The sequence below is a fragment of the Chlamydomonas reinhardtii genome, chromosome 16 (genome assembly GCF_000002595.2).
Source record: "Chlamydomonas reinhardtii strain CC-503 cw92 mt+ chromosome 16, whole genome shotgun sequence".
NCBI classification, from domain to species: Eukaryota; Viridiplantae; Chlorophyta; class Chlorophyceae; order Chlamydomonadales; family Chlamydomonadaceae; genus Chlamydomonas; species Chlamydomonas reinhardtii.
The window spans coordinates 334755-360367 of record NC_057019.1 but is presented as its reverse complement, the minus strand read 5'-3'; the positions used below and the strand labels follow the sequence as shown (position 1 = coordinate 360367).

Sequence of the window (25613 nt, the reverse complement as noted above, 5' to 3'; positions counted from 1 at the left end):
TAGCCATCGCAACCTGGTTATATCAGTGATGGGTCGGCGGCGCTCCTCTATTGCCCGTGGCGTTTACCGTCTGGATGAGGTAACATGTCTGCTGTGACCGCCTCCTGCTAACCGGCCTTCTATGCGTGCTAGCGACTACAACTTCTCTTCGTGTCGCGCACATTCGCGTTCGCGTTTTCGACAGCACTCCGCTACGTAGACCAGAGCGGAAGGCGGCTCCTATCTTAATGTCTCCAGACATTAATCGGCCATTTTGGCCGTTTCCTAGACATTCCTTCCGGGGGCTAATGTCTGGGGCGAGACTTTGTTGGCCCGGATTTGGGACCGGTTTCCGAATTCCTATGGAGAAGCCCCCAAACCGCCATGTGCCCAGACAAAAGACGGCGGCCACCCGGCCGTTTTTGTCTGGAGCTAGACATTACCCCAAAAACAAGATACGACCCCTGCTGCACACAGTCCCCGAACTTCGCCAGCTACCCTTTCTCGGTGGGGTGGGAGGGGCGGGAGCCTCCCTCCCAAACGCTAAAAACTAGGCGGTTTATGGCCCCTGGATGCCGTGGGCGAGAACGTGGTTAGGGCCCTTCTCGCCAGCGGCGGCGGCCTACCCCTGGAAGATGCAAGCCCTGATGGGGTGGTCGCCTGGTCCTGGGCTCCTGGCTTATCCCTGCGAGGGAGGAACTGCGCAGCCAAGCCGAGGGGCCAGGGGGAGTTGAGAGTACTGCTGTACTGGTGCCTCAGATTGCATTGGTTACAAGAGGGACCTGCTGACGCAGTTCACGAGCCAGTGACGTGGAGAACGAACACCCTGCTCTGGGACCTCGCCAACCTGCCTTGAACCCTGTCCCATCACACACCCTGCTCTGGACCCCAGGGGCGTGTGTCGGGTGCCAACGCGTACGTGGTTCGGCGCAACCTCCTAGGACCCCCGGTCCGGCATGCCGTGTGTGCTGAGGTGTCACCGTGTGGTTCGCCATCCCCGGCGGATGAGCCGCATGGGCCTCGCCTAGCCTATATGGTACTCAACAGCGACCTGGCTCGCTGGTTGAGTTACCAAAGGCGTAAGCCAACAGACTGACAATCACTCTGTGTTAACTCTTACCCACAAGCCATGTGAGCCGCCTCTGTCCGTTAAGCCTGCGTTAGCCTGCACCTCGCCCGCAGCAGCAGCCAGCTCTAGCAGCTGAACATCATTGGTCGTCCCCGTTCAGCGTCTCGGCTTCATGCACCTCACCGCTGACGGGATTCAGGGACTCAGTGGCCATACGGTGTCTCCACGCTCTGGGCCGTATCTGGACGATGTAACTCAACCCTTCTGAGGCAGCGTAGCTGAGGACTGAACTCTTGCGCCGCTGCTGCGCTTCTGACCGGCGATGTCTTTCCGCCGCGTTACATCTGGGTCTCAGTTGCCTCTCAGCACGTTATACACTACGGCATCCCAACGTAGCTCTATTTGCCGGCGCTCTGCGCGCCTGACGCCCAGCCGTCAATCGGAAATTGGATGCATTCGCTCCTCGCCTTCCGCTCTTCTGGACTCCTGTAACGGACACGCATTTCAGGCTCTTTCATATATCAGCAATTTGGCCTTCGGGAGCGGCCGTGTCACTCGGTTCCTGCATGGCCGACTTCGGCACGCGTCGCAGCCCCGCGTCAGCAGTTGCTCCGACTTCTCCCATCCCGCCTAGCCGCGCTGCTTCCCTCACAGCGCCGCCAGCGCCACTGCACCCAGCAGTACCGCCGACACTGCTACTGGCCGCGCTTATCGCCGCCAACAGCAACTTCTTCGTCTTCCTGGACAGTCACCTGCTACTTCTCTTCTCGGTTGTTTCACCCCGGGTCAGCCAGCCTTAAGCCTCAGCGTACCTCGTCCCCATCGGCTTCCTCTACTCTGTGCCCCGGCGCACCACCACCCACGTGGAGCTCGCATCGCGCTAGCCAGAGCCTTAGCAGGACGACCCCAGTGCGCATCCTGGGGGGCCGACTTGGTGGCCGCTGCGGCATGGCCCGACTGGCGCCTGCAGGGCGGGGCATGCACCGCCGCTCGTGTGCCCGATACCCTGTATCTCGGGTGTCATTGCTGGATTGCAGTTGCAAGCAGCGTGCCGCTGCTCGCTTCACAGCGTGTTCTCATCAGCCATCCGCTTGGAGCTAGCTCGCAGTGGCTAGCGTGGAGGACTGACCTGACTAGTGACGCGTGTGCTATGCTAGTTTGGTTACAGTTTGTGTCTGTCGCGTGGCACGAACACTCTCGCATGTCATTCCGCATGATATGTGTGCTGTCTCTTGCTTTTGGTTCCCCTGTTTGCATTCAGGGGGGGCACGCACTTGTCGCCACCGTGCTTGGGGGTTACGACTTCGCAGACTCTTCTCCTCGTCTCCTACAGTCGTGGGGGGGAACTGTGTGCCCGGTGGCGGAGGATTACCGGTTCGGTTGTAGCGCATGACAGCTGTCGGGTGCCAACGCGTACGTGGTTCGGCGCAACCTCCTAGGACCCCCGGTCCGGCATGCCGTGTGTGCTGAGGTGTCACCGTGTGGTTCGCCATCCCCGGCGGATGAGCCGCATGGGCCTCGCCTAGCCTATATGGTACTCAACAGCGACCTGGCTCGCTGGTTGAGTTACCAAAGGCGTAAGCCAACAGACTGACAATCACTCTGTGTTAACTCTTACCCACAAGCCATGTGAGCCGCCTCTGTCCGTTAAGCCTGCGTTAGCCTGCACCTCGCCCGCAGCAGCAGCCAGCTCTAGCAGCTGAACATCATTGGTCGTCCCCGTTCAGCGTCTCGGCTTCATGCACCTCACCGCTGACGGGATTCAGGGACTCAGTGGCCATACGGTGTCTCCACGCTCTGGGCCGTATCTGGACGATGCCGCCTGCAACGCCGTCGGCCTACTCTAGCTCTAGTAGGCTTGCTCCCATAGGACGCTCCTCCCGCCATACCTCAGGTCTCAGGGATACCCTTCCAACACGCAAGCTCCTGCCGCCTTCGCCTGGTCCATTGCACGCAAGCTCCAGCTGCCAGCCTGTCGTCGGCTGCACCGACCCCCGCCCCGCTCTCAGTCTGTCCGCGGATGACAGCCCAGGCTGTCATCCGCGGCGACATGTGGCGGCTGTCAGACTGTGCCGAGGACCCTCGCGCTCCGCCCTGCGACACCCCAGATATGTTCCCGCCTGCTCCCGCCTTGCGAAGCCCCGCTAGTGCAATGGCACTGTTGAATGGGTGCGTTGCCAACCGTCCCAGGGGGGTCACACCATGTAATCCGCAAAGTTTGGGCAGCTTGGGCTCCCGCCACCTTCTAGGCGTGTCAGCGCAGCAGAAGGGGGGCACGGATAACCTGTAATCTGGATGCAAGATGCATGATAAGCAGATGGAGAGGATGCTTACCAGGTTCGCAGCTCGGGTTGGGGCCTTGGCTGGGGCGACATGACAGGATTCGCCTAGCAGCTGCAGACTCAGTGGACACGACATAGGATACCTTTGCAGATCTCACTCTACCATGACAGTTAATGCTGAAGCCAGACTCAGTATCAGCTACACATGTGTAGAATTGTGAAGCGGGGCAGAAGGAAAGGGGCGCGCTGGGGCGGGGCGGGGCGGCGGGGGGGTGAACGAGTGCGGCCCCCTAGCGAGGCCTTCTCCAGCTTCCCGCTCCAGCTCATTAATACATATACTCTTACTCTTACTCTTTATCTTTGCGTTGGCGGGACTTCCCTAATTGGCCTGATCGGCGTCCGACTCAATTGATGGGCTGTCTTAGGTCGCCAAGCGCGCCAGCGTACCCGTATACACAATACTGCTGGGGAGGGAAGTATGATATCGTTATAAGACACCCGCGCGTATTTCTTCGGCCGACTGCGAGACTTGAAAAACAGCGTTGCGTCCGCCAGAGAGTTCAGCTCCCGAGCAGGCGCGCTAGGCCAGTATCGTCATAGATACAACATTTTGACAGCTAGCGGGGCGAAAGGAGGCGCTCCGCTTGAGGACTGGCCTGGAGATATTTTGGAGCTCTTTTCTGCCGCTGACTCGATGGCTGCCTCTTTTTCCCTGTTCGACCTTGAGGTAAGTTCCTGGCCGGTAATTGGATGCATAGAGCCTCGCTAGAGCCCGGGAGGTGCCAGCGGTCAGAAGTCTCAATTCGGAGCGCTCGAATGGTTGCGTTGGCGTTTTCGGTGGCTGCCCCGGCAATAATGGCCGCGTTCGCATTGCGACAGGATGAGCAAAAGGAGCTTGAGCTGAGCTGCGGTGCGGGTAGTCTGCTGGCGGGGGGCTTGCGCGAGACTTGTGCGCTCCGACTGCAAGCCGCGCACAAGCCGCCGCCTTCGCGCCTGGGGACACAGGTAGGAGCTGTAACGATAGGCGTAGATGCGAAACACAAACGCTGCCGGCGGCTCCCCTTTGCCCCAAAAGCGACTAGACACTTGACTTCCGTATCTGGGCGGGGTCACAGCTTTTCCTGCTCTCTGCCGCGCTGTGATGAATGATTCCTGGTATTGCATTGACCTCTCGCCAGGATGGTATCCTGCAAGTCGCTTCCCGGCTCCGCGCGCTAACCGCCGCAATTATCCTCGCCCCGCCTATTTAAACAGCTGCTCGCTGACGTGAAGGAGGTCATCAGGCAGCTTGGACCTGGCCCATACGTGCAATCGCAATTGCCTGTGCTCGCGGCGCGGTTGCTCGAGCTGGGCTACGATGTCAGCGTTCGCGAGGCGCTTGGCGGTGGCAGCGAATGCTTCAAGTGAGTCTGCCTGCGCGAGTCAGTATGAGAAAAATACCCTGTAGTTCCGGCGCGTGCCGTGTTGTCCACAGTGCCAAACTACGCCCTCCTGGTTCGCCCCTGGTTCGCCCCTACGCCCCCCTGGTTCGCTCCTCGTTCGCCCCTACACCGTGTCGCCCTCCATCCGTAGAGTTTTTCCTTTGGCCAAAGCCCACCTCCCTCTCCAATTTCCACCCAGGTCGCTGCGTCACTCGTTCCTGGTGGTTCGCGGTCGCGGCGAGTACGAGGGCATGGAGTTCATCGTGGAGCCGGCGCTGCGGGCGCACTTCACCATCCCGCACCCCTCGCCCGACTACGAGCAGATGCTCGCGCGCGCGCCGGACGTGTTCGTGGGCGGCAGCTGCCGGCTGGCGCCGCTGGTGCAGCTGCTGTGCGCGCTGATGGCGGACAGCTTCGAGCGGCAGGGCCTGGCGCTGCCGCCCTGGCGCAAGGAGGCCGCCATGCTGTCCAAGTGGCTGCCGGCCGCGGCCAGAACCCGCGAGCTGCGTCCCGTGACCCACTCACGCACGGGAGCCGGCGCCGTCCCTTCCGCCGAACCCTCCAACACCGGCTACGGCTTTGCCCCGGCCGTCACCGGGGACTGCCTTAACTTCACTGGCTGCACCGCCGTCCCCGGCTCCCGCTCCGCCTCCCCCGCCTCGGCCGCTGCCGCGCCCGACGGCGACGCCCCGGTCGCTGGCGGCTCCCCCATCTCCGTGTTTGCTGTGACCGGCGCCTTCTCGCCTGTGTCGCGCCTCGTGGGCGCCGGCGGCCTCAATGCGGGGCCCCACGGTTTCGGCGCTATCGCCGCCGCGGCGGCACTGCCCACCGGCATGCCCCGCTGCCCCTCGGAGCCGCCGGTGCTGCAGTTTGGTTTCCAGCTGCCCGCGGCGCCGGCGGTGAGCGTGGAGGTGGTAGCTGCTGAGCAGCTGCTGCACACGCCGGCGCCAAACCACCAGCAGCACCAGCAGCAGGCGCAGGCGCAGGGACACAAGCGGGCTGCGGAGGCGGTGCCGCGGGCGGGCCGCTCCACTGCCGCCGTGCCTTACGTCACCACGGTCGCCAGCAAGGGTGCCGCCACAGCTGTGGGCTACGCGGCCTGGGGCGCCCTGCCCGCCACCGCCGCCACCGCCGACAACTCCACCGCCGGCCTTGTGGCGGCGGATGTGCTGGCGGGCAGCATCAGCGCCGGCGACACCGCCGCCATGAGCGTCGGCGGCGCGAGCTGCTGCGACTGCGGCTGCGGCAGTGCGGACGGCTCCACACACAGCGCTCTGGACCTTGGTCTGGACCTGGGTCTGGGCCTGGGCTGCATGACTGATGAGGCCGCCGTGCGGGAGGGCGTCGCCTCCTCACGCTACGGCGGCGCCCACAGCATTTTCCTCAGCCTGGGCACCGGCGTGTTGATTGACTGCTGTGGCGAGGACGAGGACGAGGACGAGGCCGGCGTCGAGGTCGCGGGGGGGCTGTTGGAGATGGATGCACGGGCGGAGGCGGAGGCGGGCCAGGGACGGGGCCAAAACGAGACCTGGTACCGCAGCACCGCGACCGGCATGCTGCCGGCGCCATGTGCTGGTGAGGGCGGCCGGCGCAGCCTGGATGCCGCGAAGGCGCTGCTGCTGGACAGCCCCTGCGCCGCCGCCGCCGCCGCCGCCGCCTCCACCGCGGCGGCTGACGCCAGCGGTTGCAAGAGGCCGCGGCCGCGGCGGCAGCAGCCTGGCGAGCGCGATGCGATGCCTGGCGGCGGCCTGGCCGCGATGATGGCGGCGGCTGCTACAGCCGCTCCTGCTGCAGCCGCTTCTGCCGCCGGTCTTGCTACAGCCGCGGGTGTGGTAGAGCGCCGGCCGCCAGTGCACCCCGCCGCGCCCGCCATCCACCTGGTGCGCCGCCGACAGCAGCCGCAGCCGCAGGAGCACGACACTGCTGCCGCTGGTGGCGGCAACCGCAGCGGCTGCGGCAGTGACGCCGCCGCTGCCCCCGTGACGCCGCCGCTACAGCCACAGCAGCAGCAGCAGCAGCAACTACAGCCGGGGCTACAGCTTGCGAGCGCCCGCCCGCACTCCCAGGCGGAGCACCCTCTGCAGCAACAGGTCCTGGCTTTCCAGCGCCTCAGTCAGCACAGCGGCGCCCGTGCCGCCAGCGGCCAGCAGCAGCTGTTAGTGGCGACGCATCCCATCGCGGCCGCCGCCACTGCCGCCACAGCGGCGGCGGTGACCGCGTCTGCCGCCGCCGCTGTCGCCGGCATGCGCGCGCTCAACACCGCGCCGCCGCTGCAGGCCGCCGACAAGTCGTGGCTGCCTTGGAAGCTTCCCGCACATTACGGAGGAGATGGCGTGGCGGAGGCCGACATACTCGTATATCCCGTGTCGTCTTCGGCTGCGGCAGTGGCGGCGATACAGTATGGACAGCCGCGTGCCGCCGCCCCAGCTGGTGCGCTGATGATTTCTAGCTACTAGCTAGTACGCTTATGCAATGGCTATAGCGTCGCTGCAGCACGGTTATGGTGTGCAGCTGAGTAGAAGTGTAGGGCCTGCTAGATCCCGCAATGGCGGGGTGGCAGGCCGGAAAGGCCTTCTCTCTTCTTAAAAGTATTCCAAAGCTCCTTTCCTCCCGCTGTTACAAGTTCACAAACGCGCGTGCTGGCACTCGGCGTTTTCGCTGCTTTGCTTGCTTGCCTACACCAAAGCGACAGTGGCGCGCGTTTTGAAGGCTGACGGATTGACCTAGGATGGCATTGAATGCACACGCGCGTGTGCCTGCCAACTCTAATTGGAGGCCACGTAGGAAGCCCCACTGGGGCCGAAGTTTTGGTGCGACGACGGCGATTCTTACCTTACCTAAGAAGCTTTGGAAGATACTCTGCAGGCGCGTTTTTCCATGTGGGAGAACCCCACTTGCGCGTGCATAGCTGCGAAGATGAACGGAGTGGTCGAGGTGGAGGGTTGTGAGCGGGAGGAGGGTACCAGGTGTGTCAGTGACACCAGGAATGGGTGAATGGGTGTGCGTGTCAGTATGCGCTCGAATAAAGGACAACACCCATTGCTGAAGACCCTGGCGTGAGACGAGACGAGTTTGAAGAGAATGCGCGGGAGATGTACAGAGGCGATGTATCCAAATGGCGATTTTGGACGCACTGATGAATAGAGCGGGATGTGCGCGCGCATGGAGGGGGCATCAAAGTACGGGTGTGGTAGGAACTGCACATTAGTACCGTTGATCGGCATGAGACGGTGGATGCGGCGAGCTGACGTAATGGGGGTTACGTACTGTGCCGAAGCAAGCTGGAGAAGACACGGAGAGGTGACACCAGCGTGAGGGGAAGCAAAGCGCGTGTGCCGCGGCTGCCTGTTTAAATAACAGGCCAACTGGCGGAAAAGGGGCCAGTTGGTTGGGACGTGAGGAAATGGTGTGGGTGACGGCGGTGCGCCTACTTTGGGGAATGGCGTGCCTCCTGTCCCCTTCGTGCCGGGGCGTTTACTTTTCCCCTTGTGATCTGATGACGACGGATGGGCAGCTGGATTCAATAAAAAGAGATTTTGGATGCTGGTATCGGGAAATGCTGCTGGATTGGTTGCGCCGGGCTGTGACCGGGCCGTGACTGAGAATGAGGGGCCGGGTGAATTAGGAGGGACAAGGAAAGAAACACAGGTAAAGGAGCACGGATGTGGAGAGAAGAGGGAGAGTGCCATTGGGCGAGGATGAAAGGTTGGCAGTGAGAATCGGGGTGAGGCCCAAGGTGTGCGGCGTAGCAGTATTTGATTGCGGTTGCTTCTGCGGTTGCTGCGCCCAGTGCACAGAGATTGAGGGCCCATTCATGTTCGCACGCACACATCGCCGCAGCAGGACGTTGCTTATCAAGGGGCACCACCCAAGCCGGCCCTAGGTCAATGGGGAGACAGACGTTGCAGGCACATGGACACGTGCGGCGTCTGTGGCTTGGGTGACCTTGCATCCACCAATTCATTTCCGGTACACACAAGTGATTTGATGATAAAGCGGCTTTATCCACGGTCTAGGCTGTGGAGGCGCCAAATGTGGCGCGCCCCAAAACCTCGTAAAAATTCTGCAAATCGCATTTGACTGCTGCAAGTTCCTGCTGGATTGAGCCAGAGGAACTTGCGAGCTGCTAGTGAATGTCTTTCGAGGAGGTGTGATTTGGTTGAGCCATGAGTGCGAAGGGCGGGGAGGTGGAGGAGTTGGGTCGCCATCCGGTTAAGTAAAGCTATCCCAGAAGATGCAGTGTATGGTGGCGGAGTTGTCAGGGTTGGTGTGGTGTTCGTGTGTGTGGTTGGCCAGGGGCAGAATGTTGCTGGCACGTGGGATTTTGATGCGTTTGCGTGTACATATGACTAAAGTTGTCGGACTGTTCACCTGCGAGGGGTTGCGGACGGAAGGCACCGGACTAACGGAGCGCGTGAGGGTGCGGGCGCAGCAATTTTGGAGTGGCAGCATTCGGGGCCTTGCATATGCTTACTTCGGTTCAGTCAGTGGCGGCTGGCCTGGCTGATGAGATTATGTTATTTTGATGGAGGCCGGGACTGAGTCACAGGCGGAGCCGGCGGGGGTTAAAGCAGCCTGGACGGAGGCAGCACGACTTGATTACTGATGTGAGGCGTCGCGCAAATAGCGGGCTGCCGGCGTTGATGAGATGAACGATTGTGCGTTCCTGTTTGCATCATGGTGTTATGCGGTGTGATGGGGTGGGATGCGTTTGGTGTGGTGCGGTCCGTGTGTGTGGCGAGCCAGCCCAGTCGGCCTTTGGGGGCGCGCCCACCACACAACACAGCGCACATACAGCCACGGTGAGTACCGCGTACTTATCGTAGTTCGGGGAATATGGTTTTGGTTTTGGTGGTTGCAAGAGCCTTAAAGGTGCTCTGCGCGTTATGCTTCGTTTGGTCTATCACTGAATTTTGTAAGGTTTAATGTTTCATGTAGCGGTCGCCTGGGTGGTAGCGGTTGCAGGCATGCTACTGCATGCTGGATGGCTGGCAGTCATGCTGCATGGCAGGTGGCCAATGGTGCAATGGTGTTGCACACAGGGCGGTGGGGCGGCCGAGGCAACGGACGCAGGAGCGCTGCGGAAGCGCAAGGCAAAGTCCTGTAAGCATACAGTTACGCGAGAGGTGAAGAGGGCCAAGCGGCCACCGCCCCGCATAATGGGGAATTGGGCTTCAGGGCAGGGGGGGGGGTAGAAAGCTCAATTTCTTACCCCATGCTCAAAATTACAGAGCTTTAGGAGAGCATTATGCACGTACTTTTAGTTTTTTAAGGGGGTGTCTGGGAGGAAGGAAGTTCTGGGCCGCCAAAGTTGGGGGGTCGGTCCTCGTCCCTGGGGGTCCGCCGGGTTTCGGGAGCCCATCCTGGCGGATTTCGGGAAGCGCCCCACAAGCAGAACTAGGGGCCAAACGCAGCAGTACGAGGCTCATATGTGCACGTTATGACGTAATAAGCACAAACAAAGCGTGGGAGGGCTAAGTTGCGCGTCCGGGCGTGGACATGTCGGGACATGTCTCCACATTCAACACATGCGCACTGACACAGCTGGGCTCTGAAGCGCTGGTGCGCACGAGTTCACGTCTAACAAGGCTGCCGATGCACATTGTCCATTCGTCACGCGGCAGAGAGTTGAGCGCGGGGTGGTCTGGGTCAAGGGGATTCCCATGGATAGGATCCCGCCGGTGACCGAAGTCTCAGAACAGGACAGCTGATGGCACGGAGTGATAGTGCTCGTCAAGAGGAGTCGATTGACACCACTTTGGTATAAAATGGAGGGGTTTTAACCCCCTGAACAACAAGGTTTTGTCCGTCGGGGGGTCGGTCGTCCCCTCAAGGGGGGTCCCGGGGGATTTCGGGGCATGGGGTCTGGCACTTTGTTTCCTACCCCCCCCCCCCTGTTCAGGGTACGGGCTCCACGAGGTGGTGAGGAGCTGGCTGCTGACAGCACGACACAGGCGGTGAGGCGGTGTTGGGGTGGGGGTGAGGCGTGGGGTGAGGCTTGCAGACTTGCAGTCGCACCCAGCAGGGCTGCGCCAGCATGCAGGACCGCACTAGCTCCAACAACTCGTGTATGCAGGTGCAGGGGCGAGACCGCGAGACGCGAGGGCAGGGCCATAGTGGGGGCGATGAAGGAAGGACGAGGTACTGGGACCGTCTGGGACTCCCGTAGGCCCCCGCCGAAGCGGTTCGTAGCCCACTGAAGCGATTATCGTCTGCGGGGCGTCGCCAGATCGGTGCCCCAGGGCTCGATAGGAAGGGACAAAGGATTGCTTTGCAAGGCTGGGATCAGGGAGAGCAAGAAACCTGCGGCCTAGATGTGTTCGGGGCGAAACGGTTGGATTGCACCGGATCCGACATTACGTTCTGAGACTACACCATATTACTGACAGGCTCGCATACAACAGTGCTTGCGTACATGGCAATCGCTTAATTTTCCTGTGCTATTTTTTTGGCGTCGCCAGCTCGCCACAGCCAGTTCAAACTTTGCGAGCCAGCCGCTTGCAGCATGGGCATGAGCTTGACGTCTGTATCAATTGCAAAAGATTCTGCAATGGCTGGAGCTCGCTACCATGGCGTGGCCGCGAGTGTGCCTGTGTCGTCCAAGCACCTGCGCTTGCGCCATCGGCGGAGCTCCCAAGCTCAGAGAGCTTGCCGCGGCGCCAATCCAGTGTGTAAGCATTTCAAGGCATCTATTTGTAGCCATACGTTGTCCATTGGGGCGTCCGAACACTTCACCTGACTCGCCTGGCCCGGCGACCTGGGCGCTGCACTGCGCTGCATCCCAGCCAGCCCCCGCCCCACACCCACCCACCCCACACAACCCACACACTCCACACACTCGTGCACAGCCCACCAGCCCACCAGCCCACGTCACAACCTCCACGTAACCTCTTGATAACTTAGGCTGGAACCCTATCCCGTCCATGCATGCGCTGCGCGACCACCGTGTTTTTGTCAAGCACGCATTGCGCAACCGCCGTCCTTCCTTCCTTCCTTCCTACACCCTCCCCGCAGCCCTTTCGCCCCTCCTCCTCCTCCTCCTCGTCCTCCTGCAAGCCACCGCACCGCCCCTCGCCGCGGCCGCCGGGCTCTGCGCGGCCGCCGTGGCCACCGGCCCTCGCACACTGGGGGCGTTGGCTGCCGCCTGCCCTGAGCAGCTCAGCACCTCCCTGGCTCTGCTGGCTGCCGCCGCCGCCGGGCCGCTGGGAGACCATGCGGGGTGGCTGCTAGGGTGTGCGCCCGGCGAGCGCAGCTGCCCTCGGACCGTTTTCCTGCCCGTCGACTCGGTGAGCATGGCGTTGAATTGGGCTGCCCAACTGGGGCTGCCTCGGTATGGGGAGCGCATTCGCGAGCGGTGTGTGGTGCCGCACACACCGTACCTAGTGGGGAGAGGAATGGGCGAGAAGGACCTGGGGTTGTGTGCACCTCCACACACATACAAACACATGCACATGCAAACACATGCGCATATACACATACGCACACACGTTTGTCACTGACGGTGTCACGCGCGCGTGCCGGTGGACCACGAGCGTGACACCCCACGCATTTCACGCCCCACCCCACCCCACCCCCAGGCCTGGCAGAAGCACTTCCAAGCCACTGGCAGCAGCCTTGCCACCGCCACCGCCGCCCTGACCTCAGCGCCCGCCGGCAGTAGCAGCAGCAGCAGCCCGCAGCAGCAACAGCTACTGCCGGACGTCGCGCGTGTGCTGCTGCTGCACGTGCTGGGGGCGGGGGAGGGGAAGCTGCGCGCGAGGCAGTTCCCCAAGGTGCCGGGAGCCAGGTCGTACGGCACACGACTGGGCGGTGCACGGCTGACCGTGTCCAGGTGGGGACTGCGGCGCGTGGATAGGCGGAGGTTTGCGTGCGTGTGTGTGTGTGTGTGTGTGTGTGTGTGTTGAAAAAACAACAAAACAAAGCCCGCCCAGTGTGTGTGTATGTGTGTGTAAATCTGCGTGTGTTTGTGTATCCAGTTGTGTGTGTGTGCAAGGTGGTAGTCATGACGTGTCGTGCATCATGTCGCTACGGCACCGCACACAGGTCCGCCGGCGCCGCCAACACGCTGCAGCTGAGGGGGCCGGTGGTGGCGGGTGGCGCGGCGGCCACCTCCCTCACCAGCAACCTGCCTGCGGGCAAGGTGCGTGTGCGTGTGTGCGCGCATGAGTGTACGGTATGTGTCACGTGCATTTGTGATGGCAATGGCAGAGAGGTCAAAGTGCCAGTGCAGTGCTATAAACGCGGGTTTGGACGGCAGCCAGTACGCAATACCTGGGAACGGGGCCGCGCTCTCGCTTCCTTGTTGCCCAGCTCCTGTGGTGACCTCACCTGCTCGCAACAGACACGCCCCGCCATCCTCTTCCCTTCCCCAACCCCTCGCCCCGCCCCCATCCCTTCCCACACACACATGCGAACACGTGCAGGTGTTTGTCTACCTGGTGGATGTCGTGCTGCTGGCGCCGCCCCCCGCATCCCCCTCGCCCTCACCCCCGCTGCCCCAAGCCACCGCCACCTCCCCGAGCCCGCCCTCGCCCCCGCCTCCCTCGCCCCGGCCTCCCTCGCCTCCACCTCCCTCGCCTCCGCCTCCCTCCCCGCCCCCGCCCTCTCCGTCCAGCACCCCCACCCCCACCCCTGATACCACCGCACCCTCGCCGCCACTGCCTCCCCCACCGCCGCCCTCACGCAACCGGCGGCCGCGCCCACCGCCAGGCCCGCCGCCGCGTGCGCCCGCCAGCCCACGGCCGCCGTTGTCGGTTAGTGGTTTGGCGGGCTATCTGGATCTGATAACGGACATGCGCGCGCCCGTGATCTCCGTCTTGATGGTGGCGGTGCCCGGCACACGCAAGTGAGGAGGTCGGGCGGGCGGGGCTGCATGTGTACATGTGTGGTATCGGGTTTCCTAGGCGCATGCCTGGCACCAACTGGCGAAACACACACACGCACACGCACACACACACACACACACACACACACACACACACACACACACACACACACACACACACACACACACACACACACGCCGACCCCGGGTACAGGTATGTGCTTGTGGAGCGGCCCACGGACGTGTTCTACGTCAACGGCGGAGTGATCGACATGGACACACGGAAGGTGTGTGTGTGTGCGTCTGTGTGTGTGTCTGTGTGTGTATGTGTGTGTGTGTGTGTGTGTGTGTGTGTGTGACTGTGTGTGTGTGAGGGGGCGGCTGGGGCGGGGCCGGGCCGGGGCCGGGGGCGGGCGTGGGTGCTGGGGTTGGGTTGGGCGGGAGGGTCTTTGCTTGTGAAGCCAGCCGTGACAGGTGCATGCATTGCGGGTTGCGAAGGAAGCCCAGCATCTCCAAGATACTGGACGCATCAAACGCTCGCACGAGTTCCGCATGCACGTTGGCTCCTCCTGTGCTTGCACACTTGCTGAAACACACACGCCCCGGCCTGGATCCTGGTGTCTTTGGGATCGGAATAGACCTCTCTCCCCCCCTGCCCACGCACACGCCCGCCCCCCAGACCCTGCGCTTCCTGCCCGCTGAGAACCGCTTCTGCTCGGGCGTGATGGTGCTGCCCAGCGGCATGCCCATATTCCCGGGCGGCTTCGGACCCACGGGCCTGCTCAAAGACGGCCGAGCCAACATCGGGGTGAGGGGGGCTGTGGGTGTGGGTGTGGGTTTGTGTGTATCGGAAAGAAACACGGACACGTGCGTGCGTGCGTGTGTGCACTACTGTGCAGTCACAGGGGCAAGGGAAGGGGCCGACGTGTGAAGCCACACCGCCACCACACCACACCATACCGTGTCGTACGACAAGGCAGGCGTGCGTGCCGTGCTGTGCTGCAAGCCCCGCCCCCCCCCCCCGCCCAAAACACACGCGCCTGCCCCCCACCACCACACGGCGCTCACTGTGCGCCCCCCCCCCCACCGCCCACCCCCTACCCCAGGGTTTCTTCGTGGGCAACAACTCGCTCATCAACGTCGGCAACATGCGCGCGCTGAGGTGCGTGTGTGTGTTCTTGATGATGCATATGTTGTTTGTGTATACACATGTACATGTGTGTTCTGCAGGGTTCTATTCGGTGCGTATGCTGGGTTGTGTGCCCGGAGTGTTTGTGTATACATATGTACATGTGTGTCCTGCGGGGATCTATCCGGTGCGTATGTTGCGCGAGTGCTTCCGGACGCCCGGAGTAGCGCGTGCGTAAGGCGACGTCGTGACGCAGCTGCCACGTCCATCCCTTCCTCCCCGCCGTGCTGCCCCCCCCCCCCCACCACCCATACACGTCGCCCCCAACCCGCCCACCCACCCCACCCCCTGCTGTGCTGCCGCTGGCGGTGCAGGTGGTACGCCACGCCCGCCGTCATGCCGGACGGCAAGGTACGCGGGCGAGGGCGAGGGCGAGTGTGGGTATGTGCGTGTGCGTGTGTGTGTGTATGTGTGTGTGTCCCTTTTACCCCATCAAGGTTAAGGCCAAACCTCCTTTGCGCTCTGTGGGCTGCTTCTGGGTCTTGGTTTCTTTGCGATTCGAAAAACTACCCCCACCCTCACCCCCACTCTTACCCTCACCCCCAGTCCCTCACCCTGACCCCACCCTCACCCCAACCCCACCCTCACCCTTATCCCCACACCCCCTGCAGGTGCTCATCGCGGGCGGCAGTCCGCAGTACAACGCCGGCGCGCCGCCGCCCTGGGCGGAGCTGTGGGACCCCGCGCAGCCCTGGGCCCCGACGCGCACCGTGGCACAGCCGCCGGCGTTCGAGTCGGTGGAGCACCGCTGGTACCCGCTGCTATGGCTGCTGCCGCGGGGTGAGGGGATGGGCGGATAGGGGGGCGGATCGGGATGGGGAGGGAGGTGTGTGTGGGGAGGAGGGGCGGATGTGGATGATTGGGGAAAGGCATGGGGTGGTGGGGTTCGAGAGTGAACTTGGCGTAGCGAGAGGCGGTAAAGGGAACGTTGAAGTCTCGCATTTCACAAAAGCGGCCACAAGTAAGCACACAGGTGAACACAGCCCCGCCCGCCCCCCCCCCCGGCCCCCCAGGCGACGTGTTCTGGTGGGCGGACCGCGCGGGCGCCATCACCGACAGCGACACGTTCCGGGTGCTGCGCAACGTGCCCAGGTTCCCAGACAACTACAGGTGAGGGCGCTGGGGTGCTTGGGTGTGTGTGAGGGTGTGTGTGTGTGTGTGTGTTAAAGAGCACAAGGGTGTGTGTGTGTGTTTGTGTGTGTGTGTGTGCGTGTGTGCTTGGGTGTGCTTATGTGTGCTTGGGTGTGCTTATGTGTGTGTGTGTGTGTGTGTGTGTGTGTGTGTGTGTGTGTGTGTGTGTGTGTGTGTGTGTGTGTGTGTGTGTGTGTGTGTGTGTGTGTGTGTGTGTGCTTGGTTGTGCTTGGGTGTGTGGAACGGGGGGGTGCTAAACCCCAAACCCTATGTGCACGAGCCAAAATGCGCTGCGCAGCCCATTGCAACGAGCTCCGCACGTTCACCTTAGGGCCTCTGGGCGGTCGTGGGCAGCCTAGTCAACAGCGAGACAGGCGCACGCGCTCGTCACTGGGGCGCGCCTCGCGCTGGGGTGGGGTGGGATGGGGGTGGTCCGTACCTCCCATGTATTGTGTCGCGCCCATCCTCACACATGCACACACACACACATACACACACACACTCCCGTTTTCCTTGTGCTCTTTAACACACACTCCCGGTACGTACGTGGCACACTCGCATGTTGGCGGTCGGCCTGCCCTCCCGGCGCCTGCCACTCCACACGGCTCTCCTCCCCTCCCTCCCTGCGCCCCTCCCCTCTCCCCCCCCCCCCACACACACACTGCTGCTGCAGGTACCGTATGCTGTACCCCTTCACGGCCGCCGGCACCATGTTGGCGCTGCGGCCGCAGGACAACTACCAGCCCAGCTTCGTCGTGTTCGGGGGCGGGGTGAGTCCTGGGCCGTGTGGGGTGGAGTGGCTGGCAGCGTGCCGGTATTCGCACGCTGTCGGGGGCACCTGGGGGGGGGATGGGCTATCTTGATCTAAAACACAGACGCACACACACACACACACGCCCTCCCCTCCCCTCCTCCCCCTCCCCTCCTCCCACACTCAATGGTATGGTTTAGTTTGGGCTGGTAGTTGCAACCTCCCCCTCCTCCCCTCCTCCCCTCCACCCCTCCTTCCCCTCCCCTCCTCCCTGTCAGGACATGTCGGGCCGGCCCTTCATCAACGATGACGACGTGACGTTGGCCGCCTCCTCGCAGGCGGCGCGCCTGGACCTGACAGCCTGCAGCTCCGACCCCTCCGGCTACTGCACCAGCGGGTGGGGGCGAAGGGGGGGAGGAGAGGGGGGAGGGCAAGGGGGGGAGAGGGAGGGGGTTGTAGATACCAGCCCATACTAAACCAAACCCAATGCAATAGAGCGAGGAGGAGAGCGTGGTCGATGCTTGACAATGGGGGGGGAGAGGGGAGGAGAGGGAGAGGGAGGGAGGGAGGAAGAGGGGTCTTGGTTTATTGAGGCAGGAAGAGGCAGGAACAGGCAGGGAGGGGGAGGCAGGGGGTTGCAGCATGTGGGCGTGTGTGTCAATGTGGGCGACACTGCAAGCACGGTTGGGTTGCTTGTGCGCTTCCCGGGCGCGTGCGTTGCCGGCCCTTGACCCGCTCTACCCCTTGGTCTTTCCCACCCTCACCCATCCACCCACCCAGCCGCCCACCTACCCACCCCTCACACCCACGCTCGCACCCCACACGCCACACCACACCCTTGCATCCTTGCACACACACACACACCTGCACACACACACACACACACACACACACACACACACACACACACACACACACAGGTGGCAGCTGGAGGACATGCTGGGTCTGCGGCGGCTGATGGGTGATGCGGTGGTGCTGCCCAACGGCCGAGTCATTCTGCACGGCGGCGCGGCGGTGAGGCAGCAGGCCGGGGGAGGACGGGATGGGGAATAGGGGTGGGGGAGATGGGGGCGAGGCATGCGATGGATGAAATCAGGGAGTTCCAGAGGGGGGAGCAAGCAAGACGCATGCCCTGTAGCCCACAAGCTCAGCCTTCTCACCTCCCACGCGTTCTCCGCGCGCATCCGTCCTCCCCGCTTCACTGGGCCCGGGCACATAACCCCCCCCCTCATCCTTCCCTCCCTCTCCCCCGCCTCCCTCTCCCCCACCTCCCCACCCTCTCCCTCCTCCCCCTCCTCCTCCTCTTCGCCCCCAGTCCGGCCTGACCGGCCTGCCCAAGGGCGGCCCCAACCAGGCCGCCGACCCGCAGCTGGTCCCGCTGGCCTACGACCCCTACGCGCCGCCCGGCCGCCGCTTCAGCCGACTGGAGCCGGGGCCCGTGGTGCGGCTGTACCACTCGGCGGTGTGCCTGGACCCGTGAGTGTGGGGTTGTGACGGCGGGGGTTGCGGTGGGGGGGGGGGATACGGGACTGTTTCCACGATTTCCAACAACAAGCAGACCAGAGAGACACGAGGACGCATGACGGGACGCGACACGGGTTGTGTAGTTTGTGTGTGTGGGGGGGGGGGATGTGATGGGGCACGTCCGCCATGTGGCTGCCGTACCCAAGTGCCGTGACCAGGCGCTGTGACCCACATCGCTAAGCCGGTGATGATAAGCACGCTACGTCCTCCAGCCTGCAACCCCCGCCTGCAACTCTCCGCCTGACCCGGCCTCCCCCCGCACTTCCTGCGCCTGCTGCCTCTGACCCCCCCCTGTCCTCCGTTCCTGCCACAGGTCTGGCCTGCTGCTGGTGGCGGGCTGTGAGACGTGCTCGGGCTACCGGGGCGGGGTGAGTGACCCGGGGGGGGGGGGGGTGTTGCTGCACACCAGCACACCAAAACACGTGGCTATCGTTGTGGCCACGTGGGGCCAGGGTCGCAACAGCAACATCCCGCCAGCAGCGGCCTCAAAATACCATGCGGGTTGTACGGACAAACCTGCTGCGCACTGACACGCATCACCACCCACACCTGCCCCCCCCCCGACCGTGCACGACGTACCTCAACCCCTGCCGCAACGCCTCCCTTCTCCCCCGCTCCCCCGCTCCCCCACCTCTCCCCCCATACACACACCCCCACCGCTCAGACCCCCTTCATCTCGCCCAGCCCCGACGGCATGTTCGAGTACCGCCTGGAGTGGATCACACCAGCCGAGGTGGCGCCGGGCGTGCCGCGACCCGTCTGGGTGGACGAGGGGGCTGCTGCAGACGGAGGTGGAGGTGGAGGCGGAGGTGGAGGTGGAGGCGTGCGGCCGCCGTCAGTCGTCCAACGCGGCAGGTGGGGCGCCTGGGGAGGCCGGGTCCGGGCTGACGGGTCTGGGAGGCAGAGGCACAGGGGAGAGGCAGCGGCAGAGGGAACGGGCCCATGAAGACCCCGCCCCCCCAAACGTGGTGAACACATGTACGAGATCGAGCGATCGGTAGTGTGGTACTCTATCCCCCCCCCTACCCCCAGTCAACCCCTGACGGAGCTCTGTCCCTCGCTCGTTCTGATAAGGCTCTCTTTGGCCCTCACGGACATGGCTTCCTCGCTCTTCCTGACAAACCCCTCTCCCTCACTCTGCCCCTAACCCACATGACCCACACGACCCACACACACACACACACACACACACACACACACGCACCTGCACACACACACACACCCCTACATACACGTGTGGCCCGCAGCACCTTCAACGTGACCTACGACTACGACTACGAGCTGGGCGCCGCCCCCGGCAGCAGCAGCCCCCTGCTGGCCGCCGCCTCGCTGGCCGCCCCCTGCGCCGCCACCCACTCCGTGGCCATGAACTCCCGAGTGGTGCTGATGACGGTGAGGGCCGCTTGACGTGCGCGTGTGTGCGTGTGTCGTGTGTTTTAAAGAAACAACAAAACGAAGCCCTCCCAGATGGTTTGTGTGTGTGTGTGTTCTGGTGGCCTTGTTAGCATACTCAACCGAAACCCTTCACCCCGAGCCAGCGGAGGCCTTCAGAGCGCCTTCAGGGGGAGGGGCACCAGGGCACTGGGGGACACGGATCCTGTTCGTGCAGGAGCCGGGTGTGTGGGGTCGACACGCTCCGTGCCCGTGGTGCCCCGTGATGCCCCGTAGGAAGGGATGGGGTGTGCCGCCACTCGCATGGAAGCACCGCCTACCACAAACACACACACACACACACACACACACACACGCACACACACACACTCATCCACCACCAACAGGTCCTGTCGGACGTCGAAGTTCCTGGCGGCGGCGGCGGTGGCGGCGGGCCTTCCGAGCCGCCGCGCCGGCGTGTGGCCACCATTGCGGCGCCGCCCGCCTCCCTGCCCGGCCTGGCGCCCGCGGGGCCCTACCTGCTGTTCCTGGTGGGGCAGGCCGGCAGCTACAGCCGCGGCGTGTGGGTGACCGTCACGTGAGCAGCTACAGCCGCGGCGTGTGTGGGTGACCGTCACGTGTTCATCGGCGGTATGGGCGTGGGCCACGTGATGGGGCGTGGGGCTGCGTCGTGAGCCGACTGTCACGTGACCGGCATGCACCGCTGTGCGCGATTGGCACCGCGGCGACTGGCGTCAACTGGAGCTGCCTGGGGGAAGGTGTCGGGAGGGACGGCCGGCGCACGAGAAATGTGGGCGACGGAGGGAGAGTCATGTCGGGAGGGAGTGCAGGGTAGAGGAGGGCGGGCTGGGGCGCGTTGAAGGGCAGACCGCGTGTGAGGCGGTTGCTGCTGTTGTGTGCATGCAGTGTGGCGGGGCGAGGGTGGGTGACCGCCGCACTTGCAAAGCAAGGTTAAGAGTACAGCTGCAGGGTTGCAAGTAGAAGGGGTCTCAAATTGCATGCATGCAAGCTTGCATACAAGCAGCCACACGTGTCGCAACATCTGCATCCAGATGTTGCCTTTCATTTCCGTACTACCGTACCGTAAATACATAGCACGGTTTAGCCAATGAACTGTCGGTGGAGTACGGCGGGCCGCTTCGGGCATCCCAAGTCTCGTCCAATAGGCAGTAGCATGTTGCATGTGGATTGGTATCAGTAGCAAGTGGACTGATAGATGGCAGCATCAGGGCCGCCTAGCTAGGACGTTCAAGGTCCTCAATGCACTAGGGCAAAGCACAGCACTCGGCGTCCAGGGGCATTGCTGCGCACGCAGATGGAGTCTCAGTAATATAGAAGCTTCGAGCCGCTGGCGGACATGCATACTTGGCGTCCATGTTGTGTTGTTGGCGTGTCCGCACCGCATTTGACTCACTCGCCATTTCCATACATGTTGGGCTCCCTCTTCTGCCTTGCCGCGCCCTGTCCTTGCACCTGCTGCTTGTCACACCGTCGCCCGGCCATTGCTTTGCTGCACGCTGCTCGCATTACGTGGGTTGTCGTCGTCGGTGCTCATCCGTGGACGTCGGTCGCCTGAGCTGCAACTCTGCATCGCACGTGGTGTGGCGTCGCATACTGTCTGTGTGGTGCTATCGCCTGGCCGGAGCATGAGGACTGCGCGTCAGCAAAGCTCTATGAGCCGGCCAGCGCGGTATACAACATCAATAACACGGACGGCCTCACTGCCCTCACAGTGGCTCGAGCCTAGCGGATGGCACTATGGCAGATTGGCCTTTTCCTGGGAAACACGCTGCACTGGACAGGGCGGGCGACACTGGGCCGAACGTCACCGCAAAGTGGCGCAAGTGCGCAGGCTGGGTTGCAGCAGATGGAAGGCACTAAGACCTTGCTTCAAAGAGGACCTGGAAAGAACGGCTTCCCCTCCCCTGGCTTCCGGCTTTCGCAGCTTCTTCGGCGTGCCAAGCCTGTGAGAGCCTGGGGTGTCGTGTCCTGGCGTGTGAGCGTGCGTGCCGTGTCACACCGACCATTGGGTCCGGTCTTTGCATTTCCTCTTTATCATTAGCGTGCAGACAAGACAATAAGATTTACGTTCTGCATGATTTGGAGTCACGCTTGTATGCGCGGACTATAGAAAGATCTGTTTGGATAAGAGCGTCGTACTGCATGGAGGCAGCGACGTCTCGAGGCCAAGTGCGTGGGAGAGAGCCACCAGCTCGTCTTTTGGCTCTCGTCCCGAACGTGCGCCCCGTATTACAGACCAAACCTAGTCTCGTTGTAATATTTGAGAGTCTGATCAACTCCTACGACGGGAATAGCGACATCTCCGGCCGGAGTCTGGAGCTAAGCCACACAGTACGTTGAGCAGGGCTGCGTAAACGCATTTGCCCGCGTAGTCCCGCGTAGGCACGTAGAATGTCCGTTTACACACGTACGGGCGCGACAGCGGGCGCCCATGCGTCACCTACTCACCTTGGCAGTAACGGACTCGGGTGACGAGGGAAATATATCTGGCGGTGAGCTGGGCTGCTTGAGGTGCTGTGATGTCCGACCACAACGCAGCACCCACAACGCAGCGCCCACAATGCGCTCAGGTTGAGGCGTGGGTTGAGGCACCCCTATCGGTTTGTGGGGGGAGGGTGAGGCATGGACAGACTCGGGCCATGTAGCACTTACTGTTGTTTGTGACAGGTAGTATAAGTAGTATAAGGAAGTATATAATAGGTAATCGACAAGAAAAATCGACAGCAAGTCAGGGCTCTGAAAGTGAAACACAAATAGGGCCATAGGAGGGACTTGACACACAAAGCTGGCATTGAGAAGTCGCGCACATGTTTGCTATTTGAAAGTTTTGACTGCTCATTCAGCAAACGCTGAGCAACGTTCTCCGCCATGGCCCAGTCTACTCCGGCGCCGGGGAACCCAGACGTTATCAAGTACTGGGCCGGCCTGTATGGACAGACAAAGCACTCAGACTGCATGGTGGTGTTCATGCTAGATAGGTCGCCACTGGGAGGTCAGGCTGCCGAACCCGGCACGTCGGAAGCAGGCCAGTCTGGGCCCGGCCAGCCTGCCGACCGCAGTGTCGCGATTGGGGAGCCCCTGCCGGCGCACTCTTGGATGCTTTGCCCCGCCTGTGGCAAATGGGATCAGCAGGTGCGCTGTCACGGATGCTATAATGTGACATGGCCGTTTTCATGCATCACGCCACAAGGGCCGCGGTAGGGACGGCAGTAACCAGCTCTCAAATGCTGCGCCGGTACTCAGAAGCTCAACCCATACTCCATCGCCTAATTCGCCTTACTCGCAGTGGGAGACATGGACTCCCCGTCCGGACAGCGACGGGCCCGCCAGCAAGCGGAGGAAGGTATCCGCAGGGCAGGCAGTCGCTGTGAACAACACCGTAGCTGGTGAGGCCGGCGCAGCGGCATCGGCAGCAGCGGCGGCCCCACACGTCCCGGAGATCCGGGTCGCGGTGCGCAGCGAGGAGGATGTGCCGGCCGCGCTGGCGGTGGTGAAGTTCGCCTACACGGGTCAGGTGGAGGCGGGCAGCATCACAGAGGCGCTGCAGGTGCGGCAGCAGGCCGACTACCTGCGGATGCCGCGGTGCATGGAGGCGTGCCTGGAGCGGGTGCGGGAGAAGCTCACGGACGCAGCGGGTGCAGTAGGCGGCGGCAGCTCTGCTGCAGGCGGCGATGGTGGCGGCGGCAGCAACGAGAGCAGCTCGGACATTGATGCGGTGCTTGAGCTGTACAGCTGCGCACCGCTGTGGCCGGAACCGGCCAATGACCCCACCTACGCTGCCTTCGCGGCGCTGCTGACGGAGGCCAAGCGGCGGCTGGTGGCGCACTTCGGGGACGCGCAGGCGGTGCTGAACAAGGACCAGCTCTATAAGCAGATGCGGGCGCTGCCGGCCGTGGGCCTGGAGGCTTTGCTGGAGAGCGATGACTTCGGCACCGACAGCGAGAGCAGCGTGGTGCTGGTGCTGGCGGAGTGAGTGGTGGCGTGGGGTGTGTGTCACCCGGATCAGGGGTCGGGGCAACGTTGCACGAGGGTGCGCGGGCTGGGGGACCAGATGCGCTAGAGCCCGGGACAGATAGCGGGCGCGGGGCGTGGCAGGGCTCGGCGGATTGTGAGGCTACATCCGTGATGACAACCTCCCACACACCAATCATACGTTTGCATAGCGTGCCCGTCCTTCTGCGTCGTAGGTGGATGAAACAGAATTACCGCATCACGGACGCGGTCACGCGGCGGCGGCTGTGTGGGCTGCTGCGGCTGGTGCAGTGCAGCCGTGCCTACCTGGACTGGGTCCTGCCCGCACTGGCGCTCGACCACCTGCTGCACCCGGAGCGCCGGGCCGGCTGGTTCTCCATCACGCATGAGCAGGCGTTGTGGCTGTCGAAGTATGTGGGTGCGTCGGAGGCGTTTAAGGCGGCGCTGTGGGAGCAGCGCACAGCGGGCGGGGGTTTACCGGATGGCTGGCTCAACGACAAGCCGCGGCGCCAGTCCGTGCCGCCGGCGGGTCTCACGTTCACCTTCAGCGTCAGTCAAAAGAATATTCTTGACAAGCTCGCTAACTTAAGGGAGCGGCAGCTTGGCCGTATGGACCTGGACATCAGTGATAGTTCGGCTGGGAGCATCTGGGCGATGGGGCTGCAGTGGTTTCTCGAACTACAGTACAGGCAAGGCCATTCTGATGCGTCCATATTCCTTATGGTGCATGTGCCGGCCGCATTCAAGGTGCAGTCCGGCACTGTGTTGCGCCTGAACGACCTGCACCGCCCCACGGAGATGCTGCGGGCGGATCTGCACCTGCACAAGTGGCGTGCAGACGGGCGGCGGCAGAAGAATGTGCGCGCCGGCAGGTTCGTGACCAGTGAGGTGTCTGGTCTTAATACCGGGTTGGGCGTTGAAATTGATCTGTCCGGGTCTCCGGCACTACCTGCACAACCGGCGCCGGTGCAGCAGCAGGCAGGGGGACAGCAAGAGGTGCAGGAGCAGGTGGATTTGCTGCAGCAGCAGGAGCAGCTGCAGCAGCGGCAGGCGCGGGAGGCGGCGGTGGCGGCCCAATGGGCTGAGTATCTCAAGGACGGCGAGCTCACGGGCAAGGTCGTGGTGCTGCCGCCCTTATCAAGAGGACGTGCTTCACTAGCGACATAGGGACTTGAGCGAGGCCGCTGTACGGGTTGGCCAACGCAGCCGTACAACTGGCATTCGGTGTGGGTGGATAGATCCCTCATCACAAACCCATAAGCATTTTAACGTGTGTCTGACCAGTCATTGTGTGCCCGTGGTCAGTGGACAGTGTCGCCGAGTGATGTGAGGGTGTTAGCAAGTAGAAGCTAGCCGCCGCGTATTGGTGTCAGTGGCGACGGTGTTGCTGGATGAAGGACATTTCTGCATCTGCGTGTTAAGGCGCAGCAGGCGCAAAGGAGCACCACGGCAGTTGCGGGCCCTGTGGCTGTTGCCTGCGGAAGTACACTAGTGTGATGGGCCAGGCGAAGTGGGCAGCAATGCGGGCGTGCGGCAAGCAGGGCCATACCCAGCAAATGCCCCTGGGTACACAGCAGCAGTGCAACTGAGAGATGAGCTGGTCCCGTTGCGGGCGTCAGAGCTGCTCGCGGGCGGCGTACCGCTCTGGGGGTTTCGCTGGCGCGCTGGTTGTTTGGCTTGCTGTGTGGGCACTCCTAAACAGGTGATTTGCACTTGCTGCAGACTTGATGCCTATCGATTCCTTAGCCCCTCCCCTGGTCCGCCTCCACTGTCCCATCACACACCCTCCCCTGGTCCGCCTCCCCCCTCCCCTGGCCCTGCATGCTTTTCTTCGAGTTTGGCACACAATTTTCTATGGGGGCCGCGTCCCCCCCGTCAATTTTGATTATCGAGCGGCAGCAGGTTCAAAAGGATGCGCGGGGCGAAGACACAAGTTTGGTGCACACAAGCGAGGTGTAGGCATGCCTGCCGGAAGGGTCCGTGACCATTACACTGCCATGGCCATGCCAATGGCGTGGTTTTGTTGTCAAGATTGAAGAGTGGCGAGTCAACGCAAGA

At 62.8% G+C, this 25613-nt stretch overlaps 4 protein-coding genes across 4 annotated transcripts; all 4 read left to right on the top strand.

Moving 5' to 3' along the window:
* The first annotated feature begins 1051 nt into the window (after positions 1-1051).
* Positions 1052-2670, top strand: CHLRE_16g693850v5 (uncharacterized protein). Its single transcript, XM_043071767.1, has one exon. It carries the CDS (start codon positions 1615-1617, stop codon positions 1846-1848), a length of 234 nt encoding a protein of 77 aa, XP_042915310.1. The 5' UTR covers positions 1052-1614; the 3' UTR covers positions 1849-2670.
* A 1015-nt stretch (positions 2671-3685) lies between these two features.
* On the top strand, positions 3686-9870 carry CHLRE_16g693900v5 (uncharacterized protein). Its single transcript, XM_043071768.1, has 4 exons — positions 3686-4057; positions 4210-4335; positions 4585-4733; positions 4951-9870. Exons 1-4 carry the CDS (start codon positions 4025-4027, stop codon positions 7205-7207), a joined length of 2565 nt encoding a protein of 854 aa, XP_042915309.1. The 5' UTR covers positions 3686-4024; the 3' UTR covers positions 7208-9870.
* A 1306-nt stretch (positions 9871-11176) lies between these two features.
* On the top strand, positions 11177-21852 carry CHLRE_16g693950v5 (uncharacterized protein). Its single transcript, XM_043071769.1, has 19 exons — positions 11177-11422; positions 11766-12037; positions 12329-12582; positions 12795-12891; positions 13175-13596; positions 13790-13862; positions 14255-14383; positions 14682-14737; positions 15079-15115; positions 15376-15544; positions 15778-15874; positions 16569-16665; positions 16925-17043; positions 17567-17660; positions 17962-18122; positions 18484-18538; positions 18835-19025; positions 19418-19562; positions 19949-21852. The coding sequence occupies exons 1-19, from the start codon at positions 11302-11304 to the stop codon at positions 20141-20143; spliced, it is 2784 nt and encodes a 927-aa protein (XP_042915308.1). The 5' UTR covers positions 11177-11301; the 3' UTR covers positions 20144-21852.
* A 404-nt stretch (positions 21853-22256) lies between these two features.
* Positions 22257-25601, top strand: CHLRE_16g694000v5 (uncharacterized protein). The gene is made up of 3 exons (XM_043071770.1): positions 22257-22715; positions 22870-23552; positions 23771-25601. The coding sequence occupies exons 1-3, from the start codon at positions 22452-22454 to the stop codon at positions 24720-24722; spliced, it is 1899 nt and encodes a 632-aa protein (XP_042915307.1). The 5' UTR covers positions 22257-22451; the 3' UTR covers positions 24723-25601.
* The last annotated feature ends 12 nt before the right edge of the window (positions 25602-25613 follow it).